Raw genomic sequence first — 24,663 nt, forward strand, 5'->3', positions numbered from 1 at the left:
CCTGCAATAGCTTCAGCTTAAGAAACACACTCCCACCCTTCACTCCATCCCTCGAGCGCCATCTCCGCTATGCAGATAGACCTGGCAGAGTAGACAGTCCAAACAGCAAAGTAACGCATACGAGTCTCTAAGCCCAGATATTCAGAGAGGGATTCTGTTGGGCTGGTCGGCTTCCAGGAGATGCTAACCTGACACTTAATTGTGCATAATTTAGTCATTTTAAACAAAACAAAAGAAGAGCCAAAACACACAAACATCAGCTTGGAGGGTCGTGGATGCACTGGTGGGTTAATCTTATCTTCCATCAGCCCTTTCTGCTGGGAGCTGGGAAACAGTTGTGTCAACCGAGGATCAAATTCATCACTTTTCCCCAGAAGCCCCAAAACCAGGTGCTATCAGAGCAGATTATTTTGCTCCTGTAAAAAAGAGCTCAGGGTCTACTTTCAGAGTCATTTGAGTTTAAACACTTGGGCTTCCATTAACGATAGACAGCTCTTCACCAACAGTCCTGTGGGACAGAAAAAGATCGACTTAGAATTTCCACATGAATCAAACCTCAATCTACAACGCTCAGAAGGAAGCCAGGATCTCAGAAAGCACATGTTTTTAAGGGACTTTTAAAACAAAGGAACCCAAACAGTTATGAACAAAGTGGGAAAGGATTCTGAAGGTGCAATCAGGGGCTGTGCGTCCTTAGAGAGGCGTTTTCTACGGTTTGCAGAAACAGGAGGGTCAAAATGATAATAACGATATTTGCTTTTCAATCATTCAGAAATTTCTTCAAAGAAAGGTAATTAGAGCTGTATCGCCGACATTTTTCCCTTCTTTTGCAAATCAAGAAACACAAATACATTTCAAATGTGGTTTTTTTAGTCCAAATTGTCAAAATTAGAACTTTTAATTTTCTAAGCCCCCATTTATTAAACACGACGTCATATGAATGAGAGAGAATGACAAACACAAAATATGAAAACTTCTTTTCCAGCCACAAATGATAATGGAGAGTTGTGTATGTATGAGAAAAAATAATGAGAATAACTTAAGTTCAAAACCTCTGGGAAAGGCATTTTTTATTATAGAGCCTGTGTTATTTACCGCAGAATACGCAAGTTTAAAAGTCACATTTTCAAAGTTACCCCACCCCCCCCCCGAAGGCTTATATACAGGCTGGAAACCAGAAATTAAGGTTAAAAGTATAAATACTGATAATTTCCACTAAAATTTCAGCATACTTTCAGAGTGGTACAACAATTGAGAAGAAAGGAAGAGTGTCATATTTTGGTTTGTTTGTGATATACATAAGGTTCAGTGATTTCTTCCCTTTGGGGTCCTTCTCTTTCTCTCAAGGAATAAGCTGTAACAATTCTTTTGGTTAAAAGAACTATTAGATGGGATCAACAAAATGTAAGGGGATGTCAGAACCATTAATACATATGTACATATATGATATATGTATGTGTCTATATGTATATATACATATACCCTCCTTCATCTGCACTTAACAGGGACACACACCCCACAGGTGAAACCGTGCACCTCAGATTGGGACTTGAACCCAGCCAAACCCAAGCTCTTTCAACTGAGATCACATACCTGGTTTCAGGACTTAATGAAGCTCAGGTTCTTGATGTCTCATCACAGAAAGGATGCAGTAAGAGACAAAGTGATGGGTAAGTTTATTTACAGATTTACTTAAAGAGAAATACACTCCGCAGACAGAGTGTGGGCCGTGTCAGAAGGTGAGAAAGGCCCCAGGGTGTGGGGGTTGTCAGTGTTTGTAGGGGTGGTTAATTTCATAGGCTAATGAGTGGGCGGAGTACCCAGCTATTTCAGGAAGGGGCAGGGATTCCCAGGAATTGGGCCATCGCCCACTTTTTTTTTTTTAATTTATTTATTATTTTTTGGGGGGTACACCAAGTTCAATCATCTGTTTTTATACATATATCCCCGTATTCCCTCCCTTCCTTGACTCCCCCCGGCCTCGAGTCCCCCCCACCCTCCCTGCCCCACATCGCCCACTTTTGATCCTCATGGACAGCCTTGGAACTGTCATGGCGCCTGGAAGTCCACTTGTCCGCCATCTTGGACCCCTTTGGTTCTAATCAGTTTATATCATGTCTTCGGGCTGTGCCATTCTTTCAAAGGTTGTGCCCTGCCCCCTTTCCTCCTGTTTCACAAGGACCCCCAGTAGCCAGCCGCCCTCACTTAGAGCTACCAGATGACCCCAGTGATTCACCAACTACAGTAGAGTAAGCGGCCTCTTCCCCGTGACACTTTTCCTGGAAAAAATGGTTTCAGCCATTCCTGGCAGAGGCCTGGCCCATCGTCCCCCTGTGTTACAAGACACAGAGGATCCTCTAATTTCACAGGAACCAGAATCTGGAAGGGAGTGACCATGAGTGATAGGTAAGAACCAAGGCGGCGGAGAAGCGTATTTGAAAAGACTTCAGAACTGCTTGGATTCTGTGTTGTTTATTACCGTCCAAATACACGAAGTTCTGATGAAATAAAATCATCTGGTACAGATAAAAACAGGCATGAAAGCCCAGAGTCGTTTTAGGGCCAAATCGCAGACCACCCAATGGTTCACATTTTAGGCATTTGAAACGCCTAAAAACAGATAAGGTGGTTTCTGAAAAAGAGAAAGAGTGAGAGAGAAGGAAAGAAGAAAGAAAAAAAAAAAAAAAAAAAAGGGAGAGGAAAAGGAGAAAGAGAGGAGAAAAGAAACCACTCAGGAAATGTTAGCTCACAAGAATGCCCGACGTAGAAAGAAGTGACATACGCGTAAAAAATGCATAAACTTTGTGCAGGTTAATGCAATAGTAAACAGTAGAATACGTAGGCCTCATAATACTTTTGTAATGGCATACATACGTCTCTAGCATTCTGAAAAATATGCAGACACTAATTAAGGATCATTCTAGATAAAAATACATATTTCTTTAAAGGGGTGGGCTGGGGCAGGAGAAGTATGGTCTCAGGGCAGATCCCCGCAGACATACAAAGATGAAACTATTTTTTTGGTAATTCTAGTGGACATGGCAGCAAAAACTTGTCATAAGGATGTTGGCTGGTTTTAAGAGGGTTATTTTCAAATATAACCTTACAGCTCCATTTGTGAAAAAATCTTTGTGAAAAGTGAATTTTATTAACCCTGAAAAATGCCTATATTGACAGCTCTTTCTAAGATAAACGAAAAGTAGCCGAGTTGTGAACGGGTGAGGGCTCTATGCTCTAAAGCAAATGTGAACCCTCTTCCAGTTCCTCTCACACAAAGGGATACAGACTTTTAAATACAATAAACTTCCTTAAAAATCTGCCAGCTAACAATTGTTTACATCATAGAAAAATAGCATTTTTGTAAAAAGAAATATAGTTACTTTGTTAAAATGGTCTATTTTAAACCAGCATTATTTTTCATATAAAGAATTTCTAAACATCCATACAGGAAATAAAAATAGATAATACTGAGTGCAAAGCAGACAACATCATGTTTGCAAATGATCAAAGTATCTCACTGCCAGATAAATAGTACTCTTAGTTCACTACGGTACAAGTTTTACTCTTTTGGGAACTTAAAAGCTACTGCTTTTATTCTCTGATGGCAAGTAACTTCTATGTAAAGTGACTTCAGCAGCAGAAGGCCAAACGGATGAAAAAAGGATTATACATGTGCGTTCACATTTCCCCAGAACTCAAAGTGCTGACACGCGAGCAGTGGCCTGCGGCCCAAACTCCCTACCAGGAGCGTGGACCGCAGGCCACGGGGACGCGGAGGGGGATTGACGACATTCACGGTCCTTTCAAAATCATTCATTATGCCACCAACATTTGAGTTTTCCCATACAGCCAGATCAACACCAAACTCTTTACCAGCATGGCTAAATCCACCATTCAGCAGGGTCTTTGTGACTCTTTTCTAAATACAGGTATTAACTCTTCGTGCTATAAAAACAGATGGTTTCAGCGGACTACTGCTTTATTTCCATCGAGTGCCTCTGCAGGGCTGATGAATTTCCTGGCAGCAGTGGAACAGGGTGTCCCAGCGTGGGTCCCAGCTTCCTCCCAGGCGGCGGGGCTGAGGCCAGCTCGGAGGTCACTCCGTTAGCAGGCAACGCAGCCCCACGCTCCACTGGCATGTCGTCACACCCTCTCCACCCTGCTAGGGTCGTACGAATCTGCAAAACAGAAAACAAAAGACAATTAGCGGTGTGTTCAACGGTCTGATGTCTGTTTAATCCTCAGACCAGAAATAAATGTGTTTAGGGAACCAAGTCCACACACGTAGAAACGTTAATTTTCAGACATCTCACCAATCTTATTGATATTTTTCACCAAGGAGTAAAAAAGCTATCGTCTAAAGGCTGTTTTAAAGGGATGTGTGTGACCATTACCTAATCACAGATGGAGAAATGGGAGTTGCTTAGTATTCCGATGGTCCCTTCCTGTTGTTCATAGCGGAACATTATTAACTTTAAATGCAACTCTTGTAAAGCAGCAGTGACGCGCTTAGCTGATGGTAAAGAGCATATTGTGTGTGTGCGTAAATTACATCTCTAACTAAGGCTTGCTGTAGAACATCCGTCCTTGTGATCAGCGATGTCCCAGGAAGGCCTGAGGACCCTGAGAACCCTGGGGGCTGGGCTGGCAATGACAGGCCTCCCGTCTCTGACCCCACAGCCAGCAGCGGGCCCCGGGAATCTGGGCCGCCACACTGCTCTGTTCTACAGCCACACAACTGGGCCCAGGTGGCCTGGGTTTCCGAAACGTGTCACCATACAAAAGAACAATAGTCCTAGACTGTCATGTCATTAGGACTGCGGCTGGGCCCCTCGGGGTCACGGATCTCTGGGGTCCAGGCTCATACAGAATTTCCTGCCATGGCAGCTCAAACGGTTCCTAGGTTCTTAAGAGAAAACATAAGAAATCTGGAAGGATGGTACAATTCGATAGTTGTTAAAACTATTACGGAACCATCTCTTCTCAAATCTATCTGGACAACGGTGCCTCCTGGAGGCCACACAGAGTCCCGCTCCTCTGGCAGCAAAATGGTTTGCACACCTTCCTGACTCCCCGCCGTGACAACTAAGGCAGTGTTTGTCGCACTCAAGTCAGACGTCACAAACCAGACAGGACAGGCTCTGCTTTTAGGAGGGAGTCTGCTTCTCCTCAAACATTTACTGCACAAGGTGCCCATGTAGTTGAAAGTGAGCGGAGTTCCACGCTTCACCCCCACTGTGAGCACACGGGATGCTGGCAGGTGAACCTACATCTCTGTGCTCAACTGGCCTCATTTGGTGCGAATTCTGGGGGCCCCCCTATGAGCGAAGATGTCCTTTTCTCCACTGAGAATAAGACTGGCTAATGGATGAAGGGCACAGTGCTGGGGGGAGAGAGGCCCGAAGAGGCTGAGCATCTGTTAAGCCTCCAATGACACAGACCCGGGCCCCCGAGCCGCCCACCCGAGGGTAGGTGAGTGGAGATGTCTTCACAGAACGTGCAGAAGCTGAGGTCCCAGAGACGGGGCCGTGGAGAGAATTCTGTAGAACAAGGGGCTCCTTCTTCAGATCATGGAGGGTCGAGGTCCAATAAAAATATAACGTGAGCCATGTTACGTTATTTTAAAGGTTTTAGTAGTCGTGTTCAAGCAAACAAAGGAAACAGGTAAAATTAATATCAATGATGCATTTGATTTCACCAAATATATCCAAAATGTTATCATTTCAACAGGTCATCAATATAAAAATTATTGAGAAGTTTTAGAGTTTCTGGTAATGTCTTTGAACTCTGGCATGTGTTTTACACTTACAGCGCATCTCAATTTGGACGAGGCAGGTTTCACGTGCTCAGGAGCCACGTTTCAAGCGCTCAGGAGCCACGTGTGACCAGGGGCTACCCCACTGGCCGGCAGAGGCCCAGAGAACAGAGAAGCCACTGCCCTCGGCACCTGGAATCCTGGTTCCTGTGGGTACCATTTCAGGTGAAGACAAATCACTAAGGCCCGCCCTGGGGGGTATTCCATGTATGAACACCCTCGAAAGCCATTGCCCTTGGGGATGTGTGGACACCCAGCCTTCTAACGGCATTAGTTGGCATCGTTAAACCTAAGCCCCAGGCTTCCCGCCGTGGGCCCCAAGCAGACAGGCTCCCCTGCTCTCCTCCTGACCTTGTATTAGGAAGGCAGACAGTGGAGGCTGATGGGACCAGCAGATTCAGACACCGATGTGCTGGGATCACACACAGTCCATCCGACACAGGTGGATGCTATGCCCTGAATTAGTTCTGAGCTGCTGACTCCTTACCCAGAGCCCCCTGGCTAAGAACATTCGTTGAAATGACCATTTTTAAGCTGAAGGAAAGCCTTTATGATATGATGGGTACACAACACAGGTTTAAAGTTCTAGAAGGGGGCATGCGTGCACGCACGTGTGTGTGTGGGAGGGGGTAGGGGGGTGCTTACAGAGAAACACGATATAATCTTGTTTGAAAATTCCAGAACAAAATCTGAATTTAAGTGGCCTGTGAGTTCAGGGGCAGTGAAGTGGGTCCTGTACATGCAGGTGACAGAGGTGGGGGCTGGGAGGTGATGGAGATGACGACCCGTGTTTAAAATGATAAAAGGAAAGAGTCCAAGAGCTTATGAGCAACAAGGCTTTACTACGTCAATGGAAGGCCTCTCAGAAGGACTGGCCTTAAGTACTGAGGCCTGGTGACCATCACCTGAAAGGCTGACAGGGTCACCTGAGCAGCTGCACCTAGAAGAAATCCCCCCCCTCCATGGGTCCTGCAATGTGACCTCTTCAGGAAGCCCGAGGTAGCTGTCACCACGAGGAGCCCTCTGCCTCCAGGTTTCTGATTATTTTATTGTGTATTAACAACAAGTGCACGAGACAGAGAGGCAAAAAAGTAAATAAAATTTCGAATTGCTGGAAACTATAGTTAAAATAATAAAGTCATGGGCGGAGGGGTGTTTGAATGGCTGGCTGAGTTGAAAACTGACATTATCTGGGTGATTTCAGGTACCTATCTGATCCCATTCATGTGCCAAAAGATCAGGCTAAGAATTGAGGGAGTGCTGAACTGACCTAGAAATTTTATCTTATAACATATTGCCCGAAATACGTGGCCATGGACGGAAGCATAGAAATCTTTACAAACTGGTGGTTTTCTTATAACAGGATGCGTCTTACTTTAAAATCCTTATTTTAAGGAGAATCCTTATTTTATGTTCTCTTAGGAGAACTGACAAAATCATCCCAATTACATGGATAAAGAAACTCACTTTAAAAGCCTATGACAGGCTTTCCTGTTGGCGCACTGGTTAAGAATCTGCCTGCCAACGCAGGGGACACAGGTTCAAGCCCTGGGCTGGGAAGATCCCACATGCCATGGAGCAACTAAGCCCATGCGCCACAACTACTGAGCCTGAGCTCTAGAGCCCGCGAGCCACAACTATTGAGCCCATGCACTACAACGACTGAAGCCCACACGCCTAGAGTCCATGCTCTGCAACAAGAGAAGCCACTGCAATGAGAAGCCCATGCACTGCAACGAAGAGTAGCCCCCACTCCCTACAACTAGAGAAAGCCCACACGCAGCAATGAAGACCCAACACAGCCAAAAAATTAATTAAAAAAAAAAGTTGCATCTTATGACTTAAAAAAAAAAAGCTTATGACAATGCCCTTTTAACCAGCACTTAAAAGCCAGGGGGCCTATTTTGGGGGGATGGGAGGGGAGAGGGTCTCCCGCTGCAGCTTGATGTATCCCAACGGCTCACAAGATGGGCCGTGGAGCACCTTCCACTGTGATGGCGAGGGCTCCACATGCCTGGTATTCTCTTCTGCAGCAAAGAGCAACTCTGTCAATGCAGGTGACCCAGGAGGGCCCTGACAAGTGGGTTCATGGATCCCGCACGAGGGTGGGAGGATCCTGCATTTGTGGGAAAATGGAAAAAGTGCCTAGGAGATTTTTTTTTGTTTACCCCAAAATTCAGGATTCTTCCAGCTGAAACAAGCGATCTTCTCCATCTCCTTTTAAACCCTTGGATTTCAAAACAGGAAGCAGCGTGGTGGAGGTTGGCTTGCAGGGGCGGGGGTGGGGGGGGAATCTGGTCGGGGCTGCCAGTCAGATGGAAGGGGGAGGGCCTGGCTGGGGTCCGGGGACAGTGGCGGCACACTAAGTAAGGGGGCACATCCCTCCTTCCAGCAAAAAGGTCCCTTCCGGTCGGTACTTTACGATGTGGACCTTTGGATTGCCACCCTCGGCGCCTCTAATCCCATCCAGGGTGTATATAACTGATAATCCCCAGAGCCTGAAACAGAGACGCCGAGGGCGCTCTCGCCCGCTCGTGTCAGAGCGGAGAGGGTGAACAGACGCTGGCAGGCATCACCGCCGCTCTCCTGGGAACCTGCCTTGTGGTTTCACACATTGAAGAAGCCTCTGGAGACACGTGAGGTCGAGAGGATGCAGGGCCCACAGGCCTGCAGGACGCTGTTGCCAGAACTGGCTCCCCTGGGACTTAGCGATCAGAACTTAGAGGCTGGAAGAAACAGGGTTTGGCAGGTGGGTGCTGAGAAAGGCAAGCTGCTAACACTGTCTAAACCTCTCAAGCCTCATGAATGGTGTGGTGGTGAAAACAGATAAAAATGGGGACAAAGGATTCTGCAAAAATCAGGGTCAGTTTACTGAATCAACTGGTACGTCTTTTCTCATTAGGTTAGCAGAGCAATGAGGGTTATCTGGGGGAATGCCTATTATTTGGGGAGAGACTACAGAGTACAAATGCCATGGTCTCCTACCAGATTGATCAAGGTGCCTGCACCAAAGCTGGGATGCTTTACTGATGTAACTCTTGACAGTCAGGGCCCCCAAGGTTGTTTATATCAGGAATTTTATCTAGTTGCCTACACAGACTCGATCATTAAAAAAAAAAAAAGACTGGATCATTTAAAATACACGAGATCTTACTTTTCGAGGAAAGCTTCTGGATGATTCTTGGTGAAATGAAGACTCTCTTGGCCCGTGATTCGCAGGGTTAGCTTCCTCTTTTCTGAATCTACAGGTTTCATCAGGATGTCAAATGAACACTGACCACCCACCCACCTGCCAGACTCCTCACCTGGGCACCAGAAGTCTTGACCACCGTTCTCCTCTCTTCGTGCTGTCGGACGCCTGTCTTCTTCCAGCAGGAGGGTGCTGCTGGGGTCAAAGAGCTTGTGCCCGTCGCTCAGAGCCCCCAGGCCTCCTGGCTGCGCCCTGGGGCCCCTCTCGCCCTTCGGCACCTCAGCCTCCTCCGCAGAGTCTGTGCCCCTCGAGGTCAGGAGCCTCAGCCGAGACACGGAGCTCACCTCCTTCATCCTCATTAGGCGGCCGGGGTCTGCCCTTCTGGGTGGGGACGCCAGTTTCTCCTGTAAACTTTCAATCACTTTGGACGTGCTTCGGAGCCTCTTTTCTGAGGCTGCCAAACTTGAGGTCCTTTCTACAAAATGGAACAAGGTGGACCTGAAGGGTGGCTTTGTCCCCACATCCTTGAGATGGAAGGGCTGGCACTCCTGGGGGCTGGGCTGAGGCTCGGAGGCCTTGCTGGAGGCAACCCCGTCCACACCCGAGGGCTCGGAGGCCCGGGGAGCCTGCCGGGTACTGTCCCTTTCTCCTACAAACAGAGGGCTTTTGGTCCAGCCGCACTTCCTCCTCCCATAGAAGGCGTCGGTGGATGCGATGGGGTCATCTGGCTGGGCTGGGCTGGCTGCTGCCTCCTGTGGGGGGGACTCGGGCCTGTGGGCACCTCCCTCAGGCTCAGGGTGCTGGCTGTGCCCCGTCCTCCGGGCACCCGGCAGCAGGGACTCCACGGCCACCTCGATGCCCAGGATCCTGGCAGCCCTGGCTTCGAGGGACTCGTTTGGGGGGATTTCTACTGCGCTGGCTTCAGCAGGAGACCCTGCTAACATGCTGGCACTCTGCTCCGGTGCCAGTGTCAGCCCCACAGACCTCAAGTCTGGCGCCGACAGGCCTCGGGGTTTGCCGGCGAGAGAGAGGGGGACCCCCGTGCGCCTCTGCTCCCCACTGCCCGCCGTGGGAGCGCTGCCCGCGCTCAGCTGCAGAGCCCTGAGCCCGCTGGGGAGCTCCTGACGCGGCGGGGGCGCCCTCGGTTCCGCTGAATCGGGTGAGGGCACTTCTTTGGCATCGCTCGACCCAGAAGACGTCACTCGTTTCACAGGCCTCGGGCTGACCGCCAGCTCGGGCAGCCCGTCCTCGACCTCCCGGTCCCCGTCCCCTGCAACCCAGCTCCCGGGGGGAGACAGCCACGTGGCACCTCTGGCGTCTTCTGCCTGCCAGGGCCTGGGGGACCGAGGCCTCCCCTCCTCACTCCAGCTCTCAGACTTGCTCTTGACTCTTCCCGGCCTGGGCCCCGGGTCCTCAGGCGCCCTGCCCTCCACGAGGCTGGGATGCTCGGGTGCGGGGCGGGCATGGCCTCCCCAGGACGGCTCTGCCTCGCTGTCCTCGCTGCCACTGCTGCTGCCGTCACTGCTCCCTTCCTCCTCCTGAAGCTCCTTGTTGAAACTCTCTAACTGGCTGATCAAGTCCCAGGGGCGGCGGCTGACGGGCTTCAGGAGGAACTGCCCGAACAGCTGTCTACTGTTGCAGGGGCCCGTGGTCTCCCCCTTGACCACCTCGCCCCTGGGCACTGGGCTGGCCTGGTGGCCACGGCCGTCTGCGCACGGCGGACCCGGGCCGGCCCTTGGCGCGGGGGCCTGGTCCCTGGACGAGGAGGACCTTGAGAAAACGCCGCTGCTGGACGGGCTGAGGGGCCCTGGACCTTTCGGGGAATGAGCTCTGGGCCTCTGGTTCTGGTCAGTGGATGCGAACGCCATGTGCATCTGGACCTCGAAGGGTGCAGGTTCCAAGCATCTTTGGGGCAGCAGCAGGGCATCGGGGGAGGCTCCCTGCTTCTCCCCGGGGAAGGACTGTGGGCTTTGGGATTCCCGGATAAAGCTGGTTTGGGTTTGCTGGTCCCTGTACTGGTGCCCGGGCCACGAGCCGGGACACGTAAGCGCACCATGTTTCGCGGGGTGCGGGAACCCGAGGTCGTCAGCAAGCTGGTCCCCTCGGGTGTCCCCTGGGTCTGTTTTCTGGGGCCCCGTCCTCCCGGCCAGGCTGCCCGTGAGCGCCTGCAGCTCCAGGTCGGTGGAGGACAAGCTCAGCAGGCTCTGTTCCTGCAAAGCTGCGCTCCTGCCGGGCCTGGGCCTTTCGTCCGCGCTCTGCTTCAAGTCATTGTTGTTCGTATCTGTATCTGGCAGATGTGATTCTGATTTGACTGGGATGGAAACCAAACAAAATATTGTCTCGCTCGTTTTCTTCTTTGAACTTTTCTTGGTCTGCAGCCCAGTTTTGAACTTTCTGAGCTGGGTCTGTGTTTCGCAGGTACTCTCGCCCTGGGGGCTTGGGGAGGAGACGAGGCTTTCTGTGTACCCGCGGGGGCCGCTGCTCACGTCAGGCCGCTGTCCCCGTGTGACAACGCAGGGGTCTCTTTGGTCAAGAAAGCCACCGTCCTCTCCCGCCCTGGGGAGGTGGCCCCACAGCCAAGGGGGGCTGGGATCCGCCGGGGTGGGGGCCCTCTCCCTCCCCGCGGGGCCCCGAACGGCACCCTCACGCTGCAGGCTTCCCTGTGCCGGCTCTGGGGCTGGGACAGGACCATCCAGCTTCACGTCTTCCCAGAACCCGTGGGGTCGGGCTAGTTTAAGGTGTCGTATCCGTGGGTCATTGAAGGGAATATACACGATGGAGCGGTCGTAAGCCGTGGTGGGGTGGGGCTGTGGGGGGACCCCGACAGGAGAGCACGGGCTGGCCCTGCGCTCATTCCTGGCTCCCCGGGAGCCAGAAGGGGCCTGGCAGCTGGCGGCGGGCTTCTCCATCAGGTGCTGCTGTGCGCGGTGGCCTCCGCCCTCGTGCCCAGGCACCGCCTCCGCCGGGCAGGCATGTGCGGTGGGCTGGGGTGGTGACCTGTACGAGGGCGGAGGCACATACACCGGGGGCTCCAGGCCGGGGTCGGGCCCGCAGAGCTCCTGCCTGGTGTCGTTGGTCTTGGCCGAGTAACCAGCACCCGGGTCCGGCTGCCGGCTGTCCACATAGTTGCCGTTTTCCACGCCTGCCCTGGAGTGTTGGTGGGAGCCGTAGGAAGGAGGCTTGAGGGGTCTCCCAAACCTAGGCCGGGGTAAGGGGGCCAAGGAGCCGCCCTTCTCGGCGCTCCTGGCAGATTCCGAATCGGGAGCACAATTCGGAGGCTGAAATGGCACTTTAGGGACACCTGGTACGTGCCCATCACTCAACGGGATGGGAACCTCCACGCAGCTCAGGCTCCCGGGGGAAAGAACTCTTGGCAACGACTGGGATTTCCCTTTGCTCTGGGAGGTCAACCCGTGTTCTCCGAGCACGAATGGGTACAGATCTTGAAACAACTTCTCCCCGACACCGTCTGACATCTGCCTCCCCAGTTTCCGTGGCTGCTTCCAGCTTCCAACACGGACGCTCTGCCACCTGGCGGGACCCGCCATTCCCAGCTCTTCTTCCCAGACTGCCTTCTTCATCACGTTCTCCGTCCTTCCTCCAACTTCCCAGGGACCCTCCGTCATGCGCGCAGGCGCGCTGGGGGCCTGGGCCGGGTCTTTCCGGGCCTCCGGCTCTCTCCTCCTCCAGTAGGCGTGGCTGCGGCCGGTCAGGGGCTGCGAGGACCCCGCGAGCACGGGCTGGTGGTAGAACCTGCGAGACAGAGGCACAAGGTTACACCACGGAGGATGTGCACGGGAGGATGCAAGCTTCCCTGCCTCTGCGGCCAGCATTCCAAGTCAAACTTAGGTCAGAACTTTGTAAAAACAGACTCCCAACCACAGCACTTGTCAACTTGAAAGAAACCACGGCCCACGAATTGCGGCTGGAAGGCAGCCAGGTGTTCTGCCATCGCGGCCTAGGAGTCGCAGGGACAGGCTGCCCACAAGAATATCAAGACTTCGCTTGCACTTGAGCAAGGCCCAGGCCCTTAGAGCTCTCAAACGCCCAAGGGGATCGGGTGAGCCAAGAGCAGGGCTTCCCGAGTGTGGTCCTGGCCCCGGGAACCCATCCCCAGCTCAGGCCAGACAGCCGCGTGCTCTCTGGGGGCGAGTCTGGGAACTGGCTTCAAGCATGGGCAGGAATCACGAGGGGGCCGCTCAGGTGAGGACCTCGGGTCCCACCCCCTCCCCCATCAGATGCTGAGTCAGCAGGCCTGAGTGGGGCTCCATAAAGGGCACTCCTGACACGTCCCCGAGCGCTGCCCATGCTGGGGGCCTGCAGGGGCGGGGGGGCGCCTCCTGACGGCCAGGCTCCATCCCAGCTCCATCCCGTCAGTCACGGAGGCAGGTGGGGAGCCAGGCACCATGTTTCTCTGCCATCTACCCCCCCCCCCCCCCCGCCCACCCCAGTCTTTTCAGCATCTGGAGGAGATGGTCCCGCAGCTCTAACAGAGTTCCCACACCACCCCGATGGTAGGAACCACCCAGTGGGCTTGTTAAACATACACATAAAAGTTCAGATTCAGGAGGTCTGGGTTAGGGTCTGAGTGTCTATTTTTTACCAAGCACTCCAGGGCATCTAGTCTTCAGGGAACGTGGGAAACACCCTCTGGCCGACTTTAGAGACTGAGAGAGGAAGAGGGGGCTCTGCTCGTGGGTCACGCTCTCTGCCAGGCACCTGAGGCCAGGCAGCTCCAGGCTGCTGCCCACCACAGGGCTGCACACAAGGATTTCCTTGTGAGCCTATAAAACATACCAGTGCCCAGGACCCACCCCCAGACAGGAGGAGCTAATCAGTCTACCAGCAGCCCGGTACCGATATATTTCAAAACCTCCTCGAATGACTCTAGCACGTACCCTGGGTTTAGAATCACCGCTCTAGGGACTTGCTAGGTGGCACAGTGATTAAGAATCCACCTGCCAATGCAGGGACATGGGTCCGATCCCTGCTTCAGGAAGATCCCACATGCTGTGGAGCAAATAAACCTGTGCACCACAACTACTGAGCCTGCGCTCTAGAGCCCGTGAGACACAACTATTGAGCCCGTGTGCCCCAACTACTGAAGCCCATGCACCGAGAGCCTGTGCTCCACAACAAGAGAAGCCACTGCAATGAGGAGCCCGAGCACCACAATGAAGAGTAGCTCCCGCTCACCACAACTAGAGAAAGCCCGTGTGCAGCAACGAAGACCCAATGCAGCCAATAAATAAATAAATAGAAAGGAAGAAATATTAAAAAATAAAATCACTGCTCTATCAATAAAAGTTCTTTAAAGCAAAACAAAACAAAACACAATAGCATATAGGACCTTATTGCTAAGTGCTTAATAAAAACCTTTGGAATAAACAAAAAAAGAATCACTGCTCTAATGCAGCTGATGAAAGAATCTGAACAACACTGTTCAACTGTGCAGGAATGGAAATGAGCAGAGGCTAGGACTATAACACAGAAAACCCTTCAGGTGGAAGGAAGCCTGGGATGCTCTGCAATCTCAATTAACCACGGGCTAAGCAGGAAAAGCTTCAACTCTAAAAGCACTGATTGTTTTTTAAATTATAAAAGTAATATGCACTCGTTGAGAATTTGGAAAAATACAGGAAAGTACAAAACCCAAAAATCACTTGTGGTCTTTATACCCAGAGATAGCCCTTTTTATATCTTCTAGTCTGTGTGTGTGTGTGCGTGAGAACACGGATTTTCAAACAGCCTTAGTGTTATTCTACTAGGATGTGGTTTTATGCAAACATTTCCCAACATTTGTAGCCCAAAGAACAGCTGACACTTACATAGCTGGGTCCTTACTAAGTGCTCTAACTCAGTGAAGCATCAACAGCACCCCTCTGAGGTAGGAACTGCTATCAGTCCCATTTTACAGAGGAGGAAACTGAGGAACAGAGAGGTTCAATGATTCTTCCAAGTCACACAGCTTGTAAGTGGTGGGAAAAGAATTAAAACCTAACAAATGTGACCACAAAGCCCAGTCAGCCACCGTTTTACTCCTTGCAACATGGACACAGCTTCAATGGGAGAACAGTCTATCACGCACAGGGCTTTATTTCACCATCATACTGCTGTTGGACACCCGCGTACATTATGCTCTAAAACACTTTTGAGAAATGCTATTCACCGACACTAAGCACTTCTCAGGTCATTTAGAATCAATCCTTAGGAAAGTGATCGGCAGATCAGGGGATCACGTGTATTCCTGTTGTGCAAACTGACTTCAGACTGGCCAGGCCCCTTCATACTCCCGCCTGCAGCTCAGAGTAGAGCTGGTCCTGCTGACCTGTTCCTGTGTCTAGCTATCACAGCTGATTTCTTTCCTTACTAGATGAGTGAAAGTAATCTCTCATGGGTTCTCATTTGCATTTCTTTGATCACTAGTAAGGTTTATTTATTTTTATGTGCTTAGGTGTCATTAAACCACGTTTTGTGTTAGTATAGACCATGACAGAGCGAGGATGCTACAGAAAGGAGTAGGGCTCTCGGCCACTAGTTCCGTGTGGCCACAGCAGGTGCGGGCCTGGGGACCAGCACGTGTGGAGGATGGGCTGCAGGAGGACCCTTCCCAACACACAGGCAGGAAGAAGGGCTGTTTACAGGAGCCTAGATGGTAACTAAATGGTAAAAACCTATTATTATTATTATTATTATCATTATTATTTTGGAATTACTTCTTTGCCTTAAAAAGTGAGGGTAGCTCTTCAAATCCTGCCCCCACACCCCAATAACTTTAGCAGCCACTTAAGCAAAGCTGAGTCCCAGGTTGAGAAAGTAGAAAATATTTGAAGTGAATCTGAGGTAAAGCAGCCACAGAGCCACCTAACTGCTTCTGCATTTACCTCGTGCACACAGTTGCAAGCTAGCTTAACTCCATGCAGAGCTGAAGGTTAATTTCTTTGCTGCTTCTGTTGTCATCAGGTCGTGTCTTGAGCATTTAGGTTTGGAAGGCTGACAGAGCCCTCCTGGGGTCAGGGCTGGTCCCTGTGGAAGCCACTGTGCTGGCCTCCCGGCGTGTCGCCCCCAGCCCCAGCCCCAGCTCAGCGCATCCACAGCACAGAAGCCGAGGTCCCTTCCCTTAGGGACGCCCGGTGGCTACCCCTCCGGAGCCTGATACAGGGGATGAACACGTGAAGGTCCTTGGCACCTACTGGCTTCAGGGTCTTCGACTCTATGCCAAGTCCAAGGGTAAGACAAAAAGTGCAGCTTAATAAGATGTTACAATGGTCTCTACCCCAATCAGGAGAGTAAAATAAATCACGAGGAAGGACGTGGCTGATGCCTGGCGCCGGAATCTCCTTTCTCGCCTCAGTTCTGCGGCTGATGGTGAACGGGCTTCACCCACCACACGCACTGACTCCTTACAGGCCTGTAAACATCTGGGCCGCCTGGTGTTAGAGAAGAAACTACACTGCATGGCTTCTGCTCACGTCCTCAGTAGATATCCTGTTTCTCGGTAAACTCGTGAGCTGTTAAATGCCAAGAGGGACTGACATCGCGAGGTGCGATTTGTCCACGTTCGGGCCACGAGCATAATCAGAGACAAACAAAGAATGACATAAACAGGACAAGACTATACACAGGCCACACCAGTAAGGGGGTCAGTTTTCTTCTCTGCCCAAAAATGTCATGTTTTCACTTTAACTGTGTCAAAGCTGCCATTTGTAACTAGTAAAACGGGTAAGCAATCTGGGCTAAACTTGCTCCTATTTGCACAATACACCAAAATCCCAGTTTAGGGAAAACACAGGTCCACATGGGGAACCTTAAATAATCTATTTTAAAGAGTCCACATGACATAGAAAACTATAAAGTAATTATTTCCCAAACATCTAGCCAGTACCTAGTCTGAGCCTGGCTCCGACAGGCACATGTGGACCCACGTCGTAACAGTTCTGGTGAATTTCTCCTTCAGACAAATTATCAAGTTGGATATTTACTGGCTTCAATGTACGACATCCATTAGCGGCTAAAATATGTGCGACTTCATATGCCTTTGAAGCCAAGAGTGTGTTTTCTGGTACCTTTGAGGAAATAAGCTGAGATCAGATTTTTCTTTCTAAAAAATGAGGCTAATGATTTACAGTTACAAAACAGTAACAATGGGATATTTTACAAAAACACGCTGAACATGTTAACACAGGGTGGGAAAACGATAAGGAAAGCCAAGTGGAGTGTGAGAGCCCAATAAACAGTGTTGACAAGGTCAGTGAGACAAGCAGGGTCCTTGTGCAGAAGTCCTAGGAGAACAGGTCAGAGAGGAGCCTTAAGCCACACCTGCAAGCAGCTCCCTGGTGAATCGGCAGAGACGTGCTGAGGACAAAACCACTATACAGTGCTGGGGAAATCTTTGAAACTTGAACATGTGAAAAACAACATGTCTACAGGAAAAGAGGCAGATCTATTTGCTGAAGGTATAAAAGCTAATGATGAAAAAAAATGAGGAGACCTTTCTGTCTGCATGACATTTTCAACCCCAACGGAAAATCCCACCATCCTTTTAGAAAGGAAAAGCCTACTTAGAAGGGCAGCATCGGCCATGACGTTTGACCACGGTGGCACCTGCTGCACGACTATCCTCTCCACGGTCCTCAGAGCTGCACCAACCTGGGATCGCCCATGCGATCCCGCTCAGCTCTGTGCCCAATGCCCCGTGGGTGGGGAGAGATGCCCTCCTCCCTCCACCATGAAATCCTGAAGCGGGTCCTCCAAGGGCGGCCCCTGAAGTCTTATCTTCCCTGTGGAGGTGGGGGTGGAGGGCGGGAGGCCTCACTGAAGTGGTCCCCGGTCCCGTGATTTCTTCCCATTGGCAGGGCCGCCAGCCTAGTAGATGCTGGTGCCGCCCATGACCTTCAAACCCCGATGTCACATGCTTCAGAAGCCACACCCTCTGACCAGATGCGCTGGTCAGTCTTACCCAGGAGCATAAAGGTAGTACGTGTCACTTAAACACACTCCCACCCCTTGAGCGAAGAGCTCTCTCCTTCGAGGTTGGCAGAGGCACTGGGGCCTCTCTGAGAGTGACTGACACTGGGTCACCAGCCCAGCGTTAGGTGTCGGACACGCTTCTGGGATGGGGTCAGCTGTCTAGCGCTACTGAATTTGCTCTCAGCGCTCTTTGGGCCTGGAAGCCTGCTATTTTACTTTTCAGCGTGCCGTGGTATATTCAATATACTACACTGTGTGAACAGTCCTCTGCCTCAGGGTAACAGATAAGCTAATTTTGCAAAGGGGAGCTATAAGCTCCAGGGGTGATCACGACTAAGATTTACAGAGTTTAGCACAAATTAAGATCCGTCAGAAAAGACAAGGCTGCCCTGGGAACATAATGGACAAAGATCACTGTTCGGCCAAGCTCAAGTTGAACAAGAACTGCAAGTTGCACTGGCACAGATGTAACCAGGAAACACAACTGTCGGGTCAGATGGCTAATGTACCGCTACGCCTGCTTTTCACGATGTCACGGTAAGTAAGTGCAAATGATAAATAGATTCAGCTGAAATAAAGGACCAGGGAGACTATCTCAGGAGGTTACTGTTTGGTAATTTTTTTTTTTTAACGCACACTCTTAACAATGGGTCTAGAAGAGGAAGCATGATACATGACAGGGCTGATGAACGATGCTAACTTTGGCACGTGGGTGGGTGGGGGCAGGGAGACAGTCGACGCGCTCACGGTATCCACCTGCACAGGTAACTAAGCAGATCCTTCTGGGAAACACACCTGCTGACGTGGGGGTCGGGCGGCCCTGAGTCGGGTCCTCCACATGGGGGGTCTGAACGCCTGAGCCCGGGTCTAGCTCCACAGAGATGAGCTCAGGCTGCACAGTGTCCCTGGTGGGGGACGCTGGGCGGCTGCGGGCGGGGCCCACCTGCTCTGCTGCCCAGCTGCCCGTGAGATCAGGCCACGTCGCCAGAAGTGGACACAGATGGCTCTCGGGGTGGCCAGCAGTCTTCTGCATCATCTTTGCGGTAGGACGTTAAGAGGCTTTTGATTCTCCGAGGTCTGGTAAAGACCTTTATCCAAGCGACCCAAGTCAGAGACTCCGCCCAAGAGGCCCTGCCCCGGGGAGGGGCGTTGGGGATGGTTGCTTGTTTTTTCAAAGCACTGCCTGGAGCTGTAGTGCTCGGGGACCCACTCGGGGCAGATGCCGTTGCCCCCTCCCAGAGGTGGGACCCACCCCGACGGCTGGGCAGCTGCCCTGCACTTACTCCAGTGACTTGGCCCCTCTGATGGTTTTCCCAGCTTTAGGAAGGAAGGGCTGAAATGGAGAGAAGTGGGATGAGAAGACGGTGCCTGCAGTCACGCCACCAGGGAGCAGGGTGGCGACCCGTCGGCCAGGGCGCCCGATGGCGGGGGTCCTGACACCAGCACTAGCGCTCTGTGACCGTACATCCTCTGCAACACGCCCAGCTCGCCTCCTCTGCCCTCCGACGCCTCGTCCCTATCGAGTGGACGGTCCTAACCCCTTGCTTTTCAAGTCTGTTGGGAGGGATGAATGAGACAGTACATTTCAAGCGTCTGGCAGAGTGTCTGACACACTCAGCCCTTGTTCTGAGCCATCAGGACTATCACGAACCCAATTAAAATAACTTCCCAGCGACTGGATCCCTTTCGAAACTCTTTTGCCTCACGTGGTCCCAGGAAGGGGGTGAGGGGCCGCAGGAAAGAAGTGAGTGTTTGTCTTTGCGTGGATTATTTTAGACCGTATTGTCCTCTCCTAAGCTGTAATCAATGCGCCTGCACAATAGCAGGAAGTCGGGATGTCCTGACTGTCATAACAGGACCCTGCCCCTCCGGTGGCAGCCGCGCTCTAAGGGAGGGTCCCCGACGATGATGTGCAGACAACCAGGATTTAGTTTATCCAGACACAGCAGGAAGAGCAAGCTGGGACCCACTTTCTCCCACGTGAATCCAATGGGAAGGCAGATTATTCCAGAATTTTCCTATTTTCTCTGTAATAAGAAGATGTCCTTATGGACACATATGGGTGTTTCCTAGCTTGCTAATAACTACCTCAGTTCTCTAGCTAAAGCAGAAACTCATCACCAACAACTCTCCTCTTGGTGATAACGTTGGCTGCCAAGACAAATGGAGCTCTAGGCTGTGTTGCTGCTGTCTTCCCACTAAGGCTAGAAGCCCCTCCTCACCACTGCTCTCCCTGACGTCTCATGTTCAAAGGGTGCAACCTGCTTCTTCTGGGGAAAACACGGTGACAGCAGAGCCACATAGTAGCGTGTGCAGGGAGAGGACCAGTGTCCAGGCTCCCGGGAGCTTACCCTGCGGATGGGCAAGAACAAAGTATCTCAGAAGAAGGGTTTACAATAAACCAATAGGGAAACAGGAGGCCCGAATCCTCACATTTGTGGCTGAAACGCCAGCTCGCACAGTCCACACTTTACTCTGTGAAGAGGTCAAATGAACAAGGCCTAACACTTAGATGAAGCAGCAGCTACAAGACAAATGATGCTTGTAGAAGTATAATTCTGTACAGAGAAAGAAATACATGGAAACAGATGTGAAACTTGAGGCATTCCTTTTTTGGAAAACCATTATAAGCAGGGTACGATTTGAGAGAAGCTTGAAAAGGCTCTGAAAAGGAACTGTTTACCACAGCCAGTAGCACCACCTAGAACGATGTTCACTGACCAGATGGAGGCCTCCCAAGACGGGGCCCCCAGACCCCACATCAGAGACCCTCCCGAACTGCTGAGTCTCTAATCAGCTACGGCCACACTGATGACGGGAGATAACTGCCAGCTATTCTCATGGTTAAACTAGCACGAACGTTAACCAGGATTTCTGGGGCTAAGCAGAGAAGTGCCTGCTGTGGTACAACTTTCAGATTCAAACCTCTGCTGTGTAATGTTATTTTACAGCTTCCTCCGATTATAACATTTCAAAGGAAACACAGTAAGGAAACAGGGGACTCCTGATAACAGTGTTTTACAAGTTTAATGGTAGCTAAGTGTTATTCAGTGATGGCTACTTGCATTTAAGTGTGCAGCTAGCTTTTCTTCTTTGCATGTTTCCTCTGTTTCCCCTTAATCAGTGTGTGTGCGTGCGTGCGTGTGTGTGTGTGTGTGTGTGTGTGTGTGTGTGTGTGTTTTGGCAAGTACACCTTGGAACAAGGCAGCATGTGCAGAAATAATCAAACTTGGTGCAAACTGATGAACTGAAAGTCTATTTCTCATTATAAGCTTTGAACACAGATGTAAATATCAGCTTTCAGAAGCATCCTTTTCACGTTGCCACAGGGAGGACAGATTGGCCACAGAGAAGATGCACGAAGTTAGTATCTGTTGTTGGTTATATGGCCAAAATTAGGACACAACAAAAACTTAGCATTAAATCATCTGACATCTAGAACGCTGACAGTCTGCAGTTTTACAGACACCGTTGGTTTTCCCGCTCTGAACCTATGAAAGCTGCAGTGACATTTGCCATGACCTGTGAGTTTTCTTCTGTACCACGTGGGTGACTCTCACACAGCCAGTGTCATCACCCCAGTCGGATACCTGAGACCATTTAGGAGTGGTTTAGCACCTAGGTGAGCTCTCTGAGGAGTGAATGACTTAAGGGGGACATGCCAGGGTTTTAGGGTTCTAAATCAATGGTCTGGGAAGCGAAAAGAAAATATGTGCGGGGTGCGTGGTCAGCCCTGCCCCCACCCTGCCTGGAACGTGTCCTCATCCAAAGCCCTTCATCCAGGGCCGGTGAGGCTCAGAGACCCCCACCGTCCACCCGACATTCCCCCGTCTAGCCCCTCCCTGCACGAACTGAACACGACCGACAGGCTCCCCAAGGCCAAGGCATCTCAGGCTGCCCCAAACTACGGATACTTTCCCTTGAACATTTAAACTAAGACACACGGGTGGGAGTCATCGGGGGCTCTGGAGCTAAACCACCATGGGGAGGCAGCAGTAGAACAAAAGCCCCCGGTAGCCCAAGCGAGCGAGAAGCGGGAAGTGCTGGTGAGGTCAGTGGAGGAGCCACAGGGCAGGGAGATGCAGGGATAGGCGACAGCTCGGACGCTGATGGCGAGGGTCCCGCAGGGGACGATCCCAGCCCAGAGAGACCTGGGCTGACAGACCCATCTGAGGGCCCAGCTTGCTCATCCCACGTCAGGTGAGGCCGCCCGTCTTCATGTCCTGCCCATGGAGGGGCCAAGACCCCCGCGGTACCCTCACACCGCCCCTCCACACAGGCGGCTCCGGTTCCCCGCACCCAGAGAATCCACAAGCAGGGAACGCTTCCTGCCAGGGCCCAGGCGGCCCCCTGGGAGTTCTGCTAAGTCTGTGACACTCGCCTCCTCCCCCCGTCCCTCCCCGATGGCCCCCAAGATTGGCATAAATGCAGCAGCGCAGGCTGCGGGGCTGGCGTGGTCAGGGTTTGTGCTTTAAACGCTCATGAGTCACCAGCCCTCAGACGGTCAGTGCAACAAGTCGGATGTAGCTCTAAAAGTCAATCCAGATAAACTGTGTCAAAGGAGAACAGTCCCCCCACTTGAGCCAAAGGGCTTCTCACCTAGTTCATCCGGTCCTGCACCCCTCCTGCCATCCCGGGAGCTCGGTGTCACCCGATCTAACCACAGCAACAGCTCACAGCGCAGCCTCTTCACCCACCTAGCAAGCGTGGATCCCGCATTTGGGAACCCAGTCAAGGCTCCACATCTGCTCTGTGCGTACCCCCGGCGCATACAGGAGAAACTGTAAGGCGATGTTAGTTATCAGTCCCCTCATTCCTTATTCTCAGCCGGGATTCCTCAAGTTCCAGCCACGCCCCAGATGATGGGCAACTCGCCCCGCCCCCATGTGGCCCCGGCCCCCGTGCGCAGGGCGGACTCACAACACAGCTCTGATCCGGGAGCACAGATGCGGTCCCTACGCGGCTCCCCAGACAGGAAGGGGGCGCGGCTGCGCGTGCGAGCTGATACCCTGCCCGCGTGCAGGGAGGGCGGGGAGGCCGTGAGGACGGGCTCACGTGGGAGGGTGCGGCCAGGCCCGGGGCTGCTGTGGCCCGAGCCGGGCTTCCCTCCGCAGTGGCACCGAGCGAGTGGCCCTTGCAGAGCCCCTGACATTCTCTGGGCTTCAGGCTCTTGGCTACAAACTAATGACATTGCTGATGTCGTGCCTACCTCCTTGTCATCCTGCCAGAATAAAACAAACCAGTCTCCCTCTGGTCCCTGTGGGCTTCCCGACTGCTCCCCATCCCCAGGAGGCCCAGGGGACACTGAGGACCGTCTGCGGTGTGGGGACACACTCTAGGGCAGACCTCACCCCACTGAGAAACTGCAGGGGGAGGGGCGCGTGTGCTGCTCCCCAGTCACCCTGATGGCCTGGAGCTGGACAGTGCATCCTGGGCCCCAGCGGCCCCCCCAGACCCGCAGACTAGCCCAGCAGGGTCACTGCAGGGACCAGCACAGGCCACAGGACCGCAGCTGCCTCACCAGGTGACTAAAGGCTGGGATCGGGCCGAGAACCACTGATGCGTCCAGATTCAGAATCCTATGAGCCAGAGAGTTTGGCAGTTTCCTTCTTTTTTACATTTTTAAGCTTTAACTACTAGCACCTATTTATCTCCTCTCAAAGCACATTTCTCCTGAGAGGGAAAAATAATTCTTGTCCCGCCTACCTTTCCGCGTGCCTCCTATTTCCAGTTCTCTACTGGCCGTTGAAGAAAGAAAACGTGTTTTCATTTCAACCCAGGAAGCTGGGCAGCGGGTCTCTGAGGCGCTGGGCACTGGCGTGGAGCTTTGCAAACATGTACATTTTCTCTTTACCCTACAAGGCAGCCTCCAATCCAAAAGCTCCTCAACACCTCCAAAGTTAACCAGTCAAGCTCAGAATGGGGGGAAATGGCCAGATCTGTTGGAACTCTGTCTATGGGCAAAGATATCCCAGATCTGTCCTTAACCCAGCTGAGCCATTCACTTGTGACCGAAAGAAAGGCGCCTGCAGGTCTGAGAGAGGCCAGGCTGGAGGCCCTCGTGGACCGCAGGGCCCTGTGATCACATAGCACTGGGGAGTCCTGAGCAAGCTGTGGGCGGGGCCAGGAGCCTCCCTGCCCACACACAATCCTAAAGGGCATTCTAGTGCCTCCCATCCGGGACCCAACTCTGATCTCCGATTCAGCCCTTTAGGACTGGGTTGGACCCCACATGTGGCATGTTCGCGGGAATTCCATGGCCGCTGTCTTCACCTCATTAGAAACTGAGACTTCGGGACTTCCCTGGTGGTGCAGTGGTTAAGAATCCGCCTGCCAGTGCAGGGGACACAGGTTCAAGCCCTGCTCCATTCGATCCCACATGCTGCAGAGCAACTAAGCCCATGGGCCACAACTACTGAGCCTGTGCTCTAGAGCGCGTGAGCCACAACTACTGAGCCCAAGCACCGCAACTACTGAAGCCCGTGTACCTAGAGCCCGTGCTCTGCAGCAAGAGAAGCCCCTGCTCGCCACAACTAGAGAAAGCCGCACACAGCAATGAAGACCCAACGCAGCTCAAAATAAAAATAAAATAAAAAATTAAATAAATCTAAAAAAAAAAGAAAGAAACACAAGAAAACACCCACAGATGCAGCTGTATTCAGATGGGATCCCCACACTACAGCCCGTG

At 51.9% G+C, this 24,663-nt stretch overlaps 1 protein-coding gene across 3 annotated transcripts in view; it reads right to left on the reverse strand.

The window, feature by feature from the left end:
• Positions 1-2,015: 2,015 nt before the first annotated feature.
• Positions 2,016-24,663, reverse strand: part of JCAD (junctional cadherin 5 associated) — a 37,556-nt gene continuing 14,908 nt past the window's right edge. For all 3 annotated transcript variants that reach the window (XM_057733472.1, XM_057733474.1, XM_057733473.1), the window contains exons 3-4: positions 9,121-12,758; positions 2,016-4,178 (exon numbers count right to left, since the gene is read on the reverse strand). In XM_057733472.1, the coding sequence (XP_057589455.1) occupies positions 4,144-4,178; positions 9,121-12,758 (3,673 nt within the window). In that variant the 3' untranslated portion in view covers positions 2,016-4,143. The remainder of the gene's footprint in view (positions 4,179-9,120; positions 12,759-24,663) is intronic.

Source organism: Hippopotamus amphibius, chromosome 4, assembly GCF_030028045.1.
Source record: "Hippopotamus amphibius kiboko isolate mHipAmp2 chromosome 4, mHipAmp2.hap2, whole genome shotgun sequence".
NCBI lineage: Eukaryota > Metazoa > Chordata > Mammalia > Artiodactyla > Hippopotamidae > Hippopotamus > Hippopotamus amphibius.